This window comes from Oreochromis niloticus, linkage group LG13 (genome assembly GCF_001858045.2).
Source record: "Oreochromis niloticus isolate F11D_XX linkage group LG13, O_niloticus_UMD_NMBU, whole genome shotgun sequence".
Lineage (NCBI taxonomy): Eukaryota > Metazoa > Chordata > Actinopteri > Cichliformes > Cichlidae > Oreochromis > Oreochromis niloticus.
In genome coordinates, this window is record NC_031978.2 from 22,480,734 (window position 1) to 22,493,101 (window position 12,368).

Sequence of the window (12,368 nt, forward strand, 5' to 3'; positions counted from 1 at the left end):
ACTAACAAAAGATTTCAGTCGAGAAAAGCTGTCCACAGTTTTCCGACGGGATTTAAACACACCTCGGGGTCCGGTCTGCAGATGATAACTTTAAAATCAGGCCACGTATCGACCACAACTTCCAGTGTAGTCGGTTTGTTCCTGTTGATACCGAACAGGAAACCGTACACCTGAAAGCATGAAACACCTTTAAGCGCTGCTGAGGCTGTAAAGCACAAAGACACTGTTTATGTCGCAGATACCTTATAACTCTTCGGTAAGTGTTTGAGCAGAACTCCTTCAGCGATCTGCAGCTCGTCTCTGTTCAGGACCTTCATGTTTGGATAGTTGGACAGTTTTCTCACTAATGTACTTTAACCTTTTCAGGTTAAACTGCGATGGCAATGATGGCAATCGATGAAATGTACATAGTTATTTACAGCACATGAAACTCCCTGTGGACTCTGCTGTGACCGAGATAAATATCTCTTCTGCTCGTTTTCAGCTGTTTTAAATATGATCTTTCGTTCCAAAGACATTTGTGCGTCTTTGTAAATCAAAGACGGAGTGTATGAAACTCTGGAAATTGCGGAAGTGATGTGAAGTGGACGTAAACGCTGACTGGACTTTTCCTCCAGGCTGAGGTTGTCGTGATTCGCACTTTCAAGACGTATAACTGAAGAGAATGTACGAAAATCATTGTTACCACCTCCACCAACGCTCAACGTCCCTGTTGCTCATTATTTTTATATTTGTTAAGTTTTAAATACAGTCACAGTTTGTTTTGTGTTAAGCAGTAATAAATGACACCAAGATATCAATTAAATGTCTTTTACTTTGGAGAACCATGCGTCTCACATGGAAAAGACATCCGACAATAGACCACTTCTTTATTGCACAGCAGAAGAAAAGGAGAAGTTGTGAGGGATACACTTTTGCTAATCATTGTTATACAAGCCAACAAACACCAAGAGCGACTTTCATTGTTCTTTTTGTTAAATCTTTTGGCTCCTGTGATGTTTGATTGTAAGCACTCATTGCCTGGGGAATCATTTTATTGCGTCACCTTATTGAATTTGGTGACCCTGCTTTGGCTTATAAAGCTGCCAAATAAAATAAGTTTCTTCCACCTCATTACTCCTCTTATAACATAATTAACCCCACTCAGCTGTCCTCACCAGCAGATGACATAACTGTCTCATATATACTCAGATGTGAACATTAATTGGTTCCTCAAGCCTTGGTCAACAGACAGGTGAGAGCCTTCCACAGTCTTGCCTACCTCATGTCTAGGTTACACAGACCAGCTAGCTTTATTTGGTCCCCTCAGTTTTTAATGAAGTACTAAACTGTCCCCATTTTTACAAGCATATTAGCTTCATTTTGAAATGTTTGTACTTAATTATAACGTTAGTTGTTTTCTATTATTCAGAGCTGATTTAGCCAGATAAATGCAAAGGGTTGTGTCAGGAACCCAGGAAGAAAGTCTTTATGCAGATCAGGATAATTCCACAACAAAGTGGCCAAAGCTCGGATTGAGGTTAATGATCCGGTGTGGTGACCCCCTTAAAGAAAGCAGCTTAATGAACAATATGAAGCTACTGAGTACAAATCAGTGCAGCTCGGTTTTATTTCTACTTCTCATTTAAATGCTTTAATATAATAAAAGTTTACATCATTATCTCTGTTGTGCAGGTAATGTGATTGATTTGATTGTTTCTTAGCAAAAAGTTATCAATGGTGGGGACTGAGCCTGCTTAGAGAAGATTACTTTTAGAGTTGATCCAGGAAGTTGTGGAAAGGTTCTTTACTATTCTGAAATAGGGGGAAACTGGACATTTCACACCATATTTTGACAAATATATCAAAATGAAATTGGGAGAAGTTAGCTTGACCGAAAAGCAAGCCCCAAGGAAACAGTGTCTTCTCCAAGAAATCACATACTCGTTCATATCCAGATGTGGATCCTACTGGATCCAGACACTCAGAACACGCATGCAGTTATCAGCCTTATCTGTGGTACGCAGTCTCGGACTGCTACGTTTGTATTATTTTTGTCAATCAACGTCTACTTCACTTACTCTTTAATTTTTACCGGAAGTGATCACACTTTTTATAAATAAGAGACAAAAAAAGAAAAAAACGCTAATAATGTACTTTTTATTTGGGTTGCATTCATTTGAATTCTATTTTTATAAATGAAGAAAACGCGACCTTATAAAAATGTTGGACGTACATTTAAAAGCTCTTGAATCTAATCTGAAAAATTGAACTCAAACCATGCAGCCCTGTAAGAAGGATCCTCAATGAAGCCTATGTTTCTAAAGAGTTTGTAGGACAGCACATTGTCTTCTTCTATGTAGCAGTACACTGGGTAACCCTCAGCATGGAGTTTCTTGGCTAAAATGCTAATCAGGATTTTGGCTAGGCCTTTCCCTCTGTGCTCTGGCAGCGTATACAAGATTCCCAGAGCACAGTAATCATACACGAGTATCCAGGACACGGGCTGACCCTGGCCGTCTGTGATGCAGCATGATGGGAAGTTACTGATGAGGTTTTCAATGGTCCTGTAACCCTTTTCATCTCCTCCAAACTTCCAGGTTTTATTCACCAAGTCAACGTGGGAAATGTTAAGAGATGAAATCCTCGACTCAAGCTCACTGTAGAAAGAAAAAGAAAAGTTCTTGAGAAGCAATATAATTTACATTTCTCTGAAGCATATTTACAGTCATAGTGAAAAAAAAATGTACAGTCTTCTTAAATTGTAATATTTTATATATAACTACATAATAAACATAATTTGGTCCTGATTGGAGCTTAAAATAAGGTAAATATAACCACAGATGATCAACAAAACATAAGATAATACACTGTGCCGTTGTTTATTGAACAAATACCGAGCCAAAATGCAGAAGCAGTATGTGAAAAACTAAGTTACTCTTACTATTGAACCTGATATCATGGCAAAACATGTAATAGACATGCCGGTCCACCGTGTCCATTTCTCGCTTTGCTTCTCCAAGCCATGAAATGTACATGTTTGCAGAAGTTACAGTAAGTTGCAGTAATCTGCAGTAAGTGTTTAAAAAGACAGTACTAACACATTTACATCATGTAAATACATACTGGCCGACTACCTTAATAGTTTCTGACGATTAATGACCCTCTAATGTACTTAATATGTTTCAAATTTTGGAGGGGCAAAGTGTGAAATGGGCACGGTGGACTGGAGTGTTTTTGCCTTGATACTGGGTTTTACTATTTCCATTGAAGGACGAAATCAAGCAGCAGTCGGGTGTTGATAATCAAAGCATTAGAAGAAAGTGTGTGAACCAGTATAAAAGCAGAAGTTTGAGCAGTTTGCTGGTAAGTTGTGTGCTAACACGACGCCAAGGAGGAATAATATTAAAGAGGCAATTATTAAAACCCATTAGTCTGGGAAGGGTTATGAGGTCATTTCCAAAGAATCTGAAGTCTATCATTCTGCAGTGAGAAACATTATTCACATGTCCTAAGGTTAGAACATGTAATGCTACATCAGATTAGAAAAGGACGGAACAAGTATGTCTTGTTCGAAATGTGTCATGGTTTTGTGGGTTGGGTTGGGTTTGGTTGTTTTCCGTTTCTCCATGACTCTCATGTGAAATTGCTGTTGGCGCTTCGTATCCCAACTCCACCCTGGGGGGAGGCTGTCATGGTGGAGCTGTCGTTCACACACCTGTCTGTGATGAGCCAGTCAGGCGATGAATGACGAGTGGTGACACAGTTCTTCACCAGTTCTCCACCTCACACCCTGCCTGTCCACTCTTCCCCTGTTCTTCCAGAAACCCACCTGCCGTAACCCACCTGACCTCTCACTCACTTCTGTAGAAAATAAGGCAATCCTGAAAATCCAAAACAGCTAGTGCTCTGTGCCTACCACCCTGGAACCAGTATTAACCTTTCCTCTCCTTTTTTACAGAGCTCCTCTCTGCTCTCTAGAGCTAAAGCCACAAATACACCCCTTGCTACAGTCACCATATCCTCAACTTCTCTCCACTTAATAATGCCTTTACACTTGCCAACAGTTGCTTAAATCTACTAAGTCCAGTTTAAATTTAAAAAAAGGTTGTCAGGAAAAAGCCTCTTCTCTGTAAAAAGGACACAGCAGCATGGTTTGCAAAGTTACACAAAACGTCTGGAACAACACAGATTGGACAAACAAGAATAAATGGAGAAACCAAACACGTCATACCAACTGTCAAGCACAGTGGTAGAGGGGTGATGTTTTAGGCTTGTATTACAGCCACAGGACCGGGGCACCTTGCAGTCTTTGAGACGACCACTCTATATTCCTCTGTACATTAAAGTATTGTAGCGTCATATGTGAGGCCATCTGGCTGACAGCTAAAGACTGGCCCGAAATGGGTCATCCAACATGATAATGATCCCAAGCACAGCAATAAATCTACGACAGAATGACTGAAAAGAAAAGATGGAACAAAGTCCAGACCTCAACCTGACTGAAATGCTGTGGCAGAACCTTATTACACAGCTTCTGGTTTATGGCTTAGTTTTTGTTAGGTAATGACAGTGTAATATGTTGTGTTGTTACTCAACTGAGGTTATAGGTACCTAATTTTAAGACTCGCTAAAGACAGCCATTAAAAAAAAATGCCGATATGTATAACCTTACCACTGACACAGGATGTACTATCTTTTTTAATGTGTTTTTAAAATCATGACTTATACACAGATATAACTTAAAGTGCACCTTAATTATCAGATTATACCTGTCATACACTGGCATGTGGAGATGGTTGGTGTCTGGCAAATACAGAAGATGCACCGAAGTATAGACTTTGTGGTTCACTCTTCTGTCAGAAGACACTTGTTTAAGCATTGGTGCATGGGAAACATCAAGCCCTGTCGAATGGAAAGTATTCACATTAATTTCTTTCTCTTCTTTTTCCTCGCAAGAGGTTATCCAAGCAGTTTTTATTTAATGCAGGAAAAATGTCCATATGATTATTAAACTTTTTATTAGAATATTGTACAAAGTGTGTCCTGTGTCTATAAAACTCTTTGTAAATAGTAACAGCTGTCAAATGTAGTGACGTAAAAGCCATCATATTTATTCGTGCTTATTTTCTGCAGTGATCTGAGCTCACCTCCTATCATGAAATAAGTGCTCCAATCAACAGCATTCTCGTCTGTCAGCATTTCCCTCAAACTCTGTTCATCCATGCTGTAGTATGCCATCTTTTTCTTGAAATTCAGGGCGCGCTTGTTCTGTGAAATACATAAAAGCTGTCACAGTCATGTGACAAACAAAAGATTTCAGTCGAGAAAAGCTGTCCACAGTTTTCCGACGGGATTTAAACGCACCTCGGGGTCCGGTCTGCAGATGATAACTTTAAAATCAGGCCACGTATCGACCACAACTTCCAGTGTAGTCGGTTTGTTCCTGTTGATACCGAACAGGAAACCGTACACCTGAAAGCATGAAACACCTTTAAGCGCTGCTGAGGCTTTAAAGCACAAAGACACTGTTTATGTCGCAGATACCTTATAACTCTTCGGTAAGTGTTTGAGCAGAACTCCTTCAGCGATCTGCAGCTCGTGTCTGTTCAGGACCTTCATGTTTGGATACCGGAGTTTTCTTACTAATGCACTTTAAACAACCTGCTGTTTTAAAACATCCCAATCCACTAAAATGGACAAACCTTTATAAATTATTAACAATTTAGGGAATGTAAGTAGGGTTACGATAGGACCGCATTGCTCCGGTTGTATTCCGAATGAACTTGTGAAATACACGTAGCAGGCCACTTCCTGTCATAAAAAATAAACTTCGTTAATTCACCGCCAAAGGTTTTAATAAAAAAAAAAAAAAAATGCGTGTTAGTTTTCTATTGCGTAAGAAAAGATATAATGAAATCTGTTAGTGCGTTCATGGAGTGTTCAGGAAAAATATGAAATCTAAAATATATTTTTCCATCTCAACAACCTAAAAGTGGGACAAAGACTGTGCTTGTGTGGGACAATGTGGGTGACGTAGATTAGTGCTGAGAGGTGGTGTGAATTTTGACAGGTGTTTGGAGTTTAGCACTCGAAGTACAAATGCACATCTCAGCTCTTCCTCTGTAGTTGAATGAGCCTAAAGTGAGCTTTCTTTTCTACACCGAGTTCAACCACTTACAAGCAGTTTTTATTTGTTGTCGTTCCATCATATTCTGCACAGCTTGTCTTATTGGTCACTTTTAAGGGTTCAATTTTGACCTGCACTTGACCTGTGATCTGAACCCTCAGATTAAAGAGACTTTCAACAAGCTTCTGCGTTGACTTTAACTGAGGTTAATCAAAATGTAGGATAGTGTCTCAGAATGCAGGGCAGGTGGGAAAAGGGTTAAACATGCAGTGTAGTCCCATATAAAGTGGGAACCCTGGTCAAACTAAGTCCAATATGTTTTATAGTGTTAGACAAAAACTCCCCTCTTTTCCAAAGTGATTAAAAGTGTAACTGCTCTATACACCAATGTTTGGGTATACTGGGAGCAGTGGGAGAGTGGTTAAACAAAGCTCCTTATAGATGTTGAAAATGAATGTGAATGGCATTTTCTGTTGTCGGTCATGTCTGTCCCAGGTTTGTTTCCATTCTCCTTCCTCTTACTCAATGGGTAGGTATCCAGAAAATTCACCACCATCAATGACAACAAAGAAGCTCTATTGAGCTAATACTTCATTCTTGTGTGCATTTACCACACAGACACATTAAAGTTTGTGTGCGAGTTTGACTTTATTTCAAAACTGAATTATCTGAAAGCAGCTCATGATCAATTTGGCTACACAACAGTTTGTTATTTGCTTGGTTTAATGATGAAGCAAAGTTGCTTCTTTAAAAATCAAGGAGACCTAGTTTGTAACACTGGATAGTGAATTTTGGAAATTGAAAACAAATTTAACTAGTTAGCAGTGCAGTAGCAAAGGGAGCAAATACTAATATTAATATATTTTTTCCACCTACAGGAAAGTGCATTGCAGTCTAAGAGAAGGTTATTCTGACACAAAGGTAACATTTCCCAAGCGCTCTCGTTCTAGCGTCCCACGTAGATCTCAGTGTTTGCATTCATTCTTCAGCAACTGAATGGAATTAAGCCATGGGCGGCTCCACACTTCGAATGTGCACTGGTAGGGCTGAAAGGAAAAACAGACAATACATTTAACATTAGGATCTTTCAGGTGGTGTTATTTACACATATAAATGCTGTAGGTTTTTTAATTCAATAGCATAATGTCTACTGAGAACATGATTATTTAACGATCAGGTTAATATGCATTACACACTCGAAGGGATTCACAGCAACATCGCGACCAGAGGGCAGCAGAACAGTTCTATAAAACTATGTCAACTATGCAAAAAAAACGGTGATTTATTATTATGAACTAAAAAAAAACATAGAAACATCATAAATCAATTTGTTTCAGACGATCACTTTTCGACAGGACATCGGCCGTCAGCTGCAAAAAGATCTGCGTTGAGAAAATCACTTCCAGTGTGAATGCAGCTTTAGTCACAAGGCTGCTGCGTGATGTTTAAGAACGGATCAAACATCTTGCTTCTTTTGAGAAGATGCCATCAGTACCTGAAACTTTGCCTGGTCTGTGTGGAGTGCACACACTTGATCTACGCCATACTTTCTGCAGGGGGTCTTGACCATCTTCACAGTTATGACGTACTTGATGCCAGCGACCACCTGTAATGGGAAAGAAAATTGAATAAAAGACTTATAGCAAATGAACGCCTCCTCCTCTTCCTCTTAAAACCCCCCCACTGTCCACTGTGAGCCAAGAAGCTCACCAATGACTAGAGAAAACACAAACAACAACACACTGCTATGCTAGACTTGCCTCAGGTTTCAAGAGGAGAGCCAAATAAACTTTTAAAAAACATGACTCATCAACATACTAACCAATCTTTAGCAAAGACGGGCTTTTTGTCAGGTTCCTTTTTTTTCCTCAACCCACACAGCTCTTCTGTTCAGGCGGGCCAATGGCTGCCTCAACACAAGCACACAAAACATTGCCGACCTACTGCTAAAGCTAGGCGTGAGAGGATGAGAGGAGATAAACGTGACTAATTAAGAGGCCAACCATATTTTTGGGAAGTACCAACGCCATTAAGAAGGCATATAGCAAATAAATAGTATGTAACGGCCATCGGCCTCTAGGACTTTAGTAGTTAAAGGGGAAACCTTTAAAGGGTGCTTCATAGGCCTTTTCGTAAGGGCTCACATCACTACGATGTTTACTGGATGGCTTTCCCCTAAAGAACAATTCAGTTATTTACAAATCTGACCGTTACTCACCTGTGACTGAACCTTGATCACTTCTACCACTTGACTGATGTACAAGTCGTTGCTGTCTCGGTTGTATTGGATGATGGCAAAGTTGAGAGCGTTTTGCACACCTTCATCGTTGATATCAGCGTCTTTCAAGCCCCCGACCATGTCCCCAACCATGGCCCCATACCCAACGGCCAAAACGGCCGCAAGAACAGTCAAAGCGACCTTCCACATCTTGTTTCTGTAGCCTAACAAACACACGGGAGACGAAGTGAAACACTCCCCACCGTGCCCTCCCAGTTATATCAACATGGACATCACCGTGCCGGAGGAGTGGCACATCTGGCAGAGATCTCGCAGCCAATCGGCAATCCCCACAGCAGAGAAATGTGACTACTATGGAGTGTTAGGGTTGAAAATGATTAAATAAAGCTGTTTTTATTATTTTTATATACACAACGCAATGTGCTCATAAACAAGTTGGCGCTCTGTGTTTTGAGGGTTAAAACGACTTGTCCAGTTGTATGTTTGGGCTGAAATATTGAGAATGAACATACAGCGCTTGAGGGTCCTTTTTGCTACATGCTTACACGCCACACTAGATAGTGTTTAGAGGGATATTCTCTCGCCAGAGGGAGTTTGAACAGAATGTCCTGAACTAGATATATAGAATCAGTAGTAGGATAATAATAAAATAATCAAGGCTAGGCAGGGAGCTGTTTTGGTGTCTGTCTTTGTCATTCCCCCAAAAAACAGCAAATAACGGGATCGGGATGAGCGGATGTAAGCAGAAGAAGAAGACAGACATAATAATTATTTGTTATTGTTGGGTTACAAAAACTGTATGACCCGATCAGGGTTATCCTTCGTGTGAAAACAGATGGCTGTGTTCACATCGAGGTCCTTGTAATGTCAACTGCCGGAACAAATTAAATATTTTAAACGACACGTATTTCTCCTGTACTTCCGTCTGAAGAAAACTGAACATGACAGGAAAAGAGGAAACTATCGAACATGTTATATGACACTGACAGAAAAATCAGGTGGCGAAAAGACAACTGTCCCAAAACCTCAGTAATATAAAAACAAAACTAGATCTTATTGATTTACAAAAGGTCTCAAGAAGTGAAAGTTATCAGGATTTATTCCAGTTTTTAAAAGAGGGTAAATTGTTTGGGAGGATTTGAGTTTGTTTTTTTGAGTGACGTCCAGTCCATACTCCATACCAGTTGATGGCGGTAATGCCCCATCTGTTGTTTGCCAACCGCCAATAACATTTAGAAGGAGAATAATAATAAGAAAAGTCTCGCAGCAGAGATCGCGTATGATCCAGGCTGTTGCTGTGAACTCGTTCAGACTCTTTGCGTCTGCACAACCATCACTCAACTGCCTGTGGTTATCTGCGGAAATCAAACAACTTATTTGATTTGATTTCCGCACATGCGACTTTTGAAGCGCTGTGCTGCGTAAAAAAAATGGGGAAAAAAGCATTCTTGACTTCTGTCCCACTGTCCAAGTCTATAGTCACCTGTGGATGCCCACTCTTGGAACAGCATGATGCAAAAACTGCAGATTTTGGAGTAGGGACGCACTTAACTCTACACTTTATACGAGTCTGAATTGAACCCTAACCCTCACTAGGCACAAGACACTTTAACATCCCACTCGCACAATGTACATTTTCAGATTTTCAATTTAAAATTTCCAGATTGTTATATACTTACTGTACATAATGTCCTCTTTTGGATATAATTTCCTTACTGTATATAATGTTCTCTTTTTTGCACAGTCGAGGAGCGTTTCAGGACACATTTCACTGCGTGTTGTACTCGTATAACTAGGCATGTGACAAATAAAGAATCTTGAATCTAGCGAGCTTCCTGCTAACTTCTAACTCCGTTAAGTGTAATAAATTCTGTTTTCATGGATGCCTGGAAGTTAAACTTCATAGTTACACCTGGTAAAGCAGTAATGCTGATCGTTTTATTAAAGATGAAAGACTTTAGACAGTTTTTAACTCTCAGTGATGCTGCAGTGTTCGTTTGACCTGAAGAATACGGAGTTTAGGACCCAGATTACTCCCAGATTTAAGAGCATCTTAGTCCGACAAACACGGCAATAACGACGGCCCGCTTGCATGTTCTGCAAAAAAATGTGCATTGTCGTGTATCTGACGGACAAACACCAAACCAGTTCCACATCACTGAAGTTGCACCATTTTTACAAACCAATTCTGGTTCATCTGTTTCACTCAACAATCGGCCATGTGCGTATGAAAACAAAGGCAGTGCGCATGCGCGTTTTACTCATATTCTATCGCGATATTTCATTTTCCTATCGTTACCTAACATTATACCGGTATTACCGTGAACGGTATAATATGGCCCAGCCCTAATATACAGATATAACTTAAAGCGAATCTTAATGATCAGATTATACCTGTCATACGCTGTCATGTGGAGATGGTTGGTGTCTGGCAAATACAGATGCACCGAAGTATAGACTTTGTGGTTCACTCTTCTGTCAGAAGACACTTGGGAAACATCAAGCCCTGTCGAATGGAAAGTATTCGCATTAATTTCTTTCTCTTCTTTTTATTAGGTTTATTTAGGTTATCCAAGCAGTTTTTATTTAATGCAGGAAAAATGTCCATATGATTATTAAACTTTTTATTAGAATATTGTACAAAGTGTGTCCTGTGTCTATAAAACTCTGTGTGAATAGTAACAGCTGTCAAATATAGTGACGTAAAAGCCATCATATTTTTTTACTGCTTATTTTCTGCAGTGATCTGAGCTCACCTCCTATCGAGAAATAAGTGCTCCAATCAACAGCATTCTCGTCTGTCAGCATTTCCCTCAAACTCTGTTCATCCATGCTGTAGTATGCCATCTTTTCCTTGAAATTCAGGGCACGCTTGTTCTGTGAAATAAATAAAAGCTGTCACAGTCATGTGACTAACAAAAGATTTCCGTCGAGAAAAGCTATCGCAGTTTTCCGACGGGTTTTAAACACACCTCGGGGTCCGGTCTGCAGATGATAACTTTAAAATCAGGCCACGTATCGACCACAACTTCCAGTGTAGTCGGTTTGTTCCTGTTGATACCGAACAGGAAACCGTACACCTGAAAGCATGAAACACCTTTAAGCGCTGCTGAGGCTGTAAAGCACAAAGACACTGTTTATGTCGCAGATACCTTATAACTCTTCGGTAAGTGTTTGAGCAGAACTCCTTCAGCGATCTGCAGCTCGTCTCTGTTCAGGACCTTCATGTTTGGATAGTTGGACAGTTTTCTCACTAATGCACTTATAAATTATTAACAGTTTAGGCAAAGTTCGTAGGGTTACGATATTACCGCATTGCTCCGGTTGTGAACTTGTGAAATACACGTAGCAGGCCACTTCCTGTCATAAAAAAACCCGGTTCATAAACTTCGTTAATTCACCGCCAGAAGATTAAATTAAAAACAAAAACGCTATTGTGTAAGAATGAAGATATAATGAAATCTGTTAGTGTGTTCATTGAGTGTTTAGGAAAAATATGAATTAGAAAATACAGAAATATATTTTTCCACTTATTGTATCCCAACAACTTTAAAAAGTGGGACAAAGATTGTGCTTGTGTTGCACACGTAGATGAGTGCTGAGAGGTGGTGTGAATTTTGACAAGTGTTTGGAGTTGAGTGTGTGAAGGACAAATGCACATCTTGCTCTTCCTCTGTAGTTGAATAAGCCTACACTGAGTTCCACCACTTACAAGCAGTCTTTATTTGATGTAGTTCCATCATATTCTGCACTAATCTGCATAGTTTGTGTCTGATTGGTCACTTTTAATTTTGAGTACAGGGCGCCAAACCAACACTTGACCCATGATCTGAACCCTCAGATAAAAAGAGTCTTTCAACAAGCTTCTGCGTTGACTTTAACTGCTCTATATGCCAACGTTTGGGTATACTGGGAGCAGTGGGAGACTGGTTTAACAAAGCTCCTTATAGATGTTAAAATGAAAATGAATGTGAATGGCATTTTCTGTTGTCAGTCATGTTTGTTTCCATTCTCCTTCCT

At 39.9% G+C, this 12,368-nt stretch overlaps 2 protein-coding genes and 1 long non-coding RNA gene across 5 annotated transcripts in view; 1 reads left to right on the top strand and 2 right to left on the bottom strand.

Annotated features, from left to right (window-relative positions):
* Positions 1-373, bottom strand: part of LOC106097937 (glycine N-acyltransferase-like protein 3) — a 7,864-nt gene extending 7,491 nt beyond the window's left edge. The window contains exons 1-2 of the mRNA XM_019366430.2: positions 243-373; positions 63-170 (exon numbers count right to left, since the gene is read on the bottom strand). Of these exons, the coding sequence (XP_019221975.1) occupies positions 63-170; positions 243-317 (183 nt within the window). The 5' untranslated portion in view covers positions 318-373. The remainder of the gene's footprint in view (positions 1-62; positions 171-242) is intronic.
* Positions 1-12,346, bottom strand: part of LOC100710560 (glycine N-acyltransferase-like protein 3) — a 20,314-nt gene extending 7,968 nt beyond the window's left edge. Inside the window, exons 1-5 of one of the 3 annotated variants that reach the window (XM_019366425.2) lie at positions 11,501-12,346; positions 11,321-11,428; positions 5,130-5,250; positions 4,752-4,884; positions 1,262-2,639 (exon numbers count right to left, since the gene is read on the bottom strand). In XM_019366425.2, the coding sequence (XP_019221970.1) occupies positions 2,234-2,639; positions 4,752-4,884; positions 5,130-5,250; positions 11,321-11,428; positions 11,501-11,575 (843 nt within the window). In that variant the 5' untranslated portion in view covers positions 11,576-12,346 and the 3' untranslated portion in view covers positions 1,262-2,233. Of the gene's footprint in view, positions 1-1,261; positions 2,640-4,751; positions 4,885-5,129; positions 5,251-5,346; positions 5,455-5,526; positions 5,803-7,367; positions 7,716-8,327; positions 8,552-11,104; positions 11,226-11,320; positions 11,429-11,500 lie in introns of those variants that run through there. The other 2 variants (XM_019366422.2, XM_019366423.2) reach the window with 2 other exon arrangements.
* On the top strand, positions 114-1,647 carry LOC109204751 (uncharacterized). Its single transcript, XR_002064239.2, has 2 exons — positions 114-256; positions 367-1,647. It is a non-coding gene; the product is annotated as an uncharacterized LOC109204751 (long non-coding RNA).
* Positions 12,347-12,368: the final 22 nt, after the last annotated feature.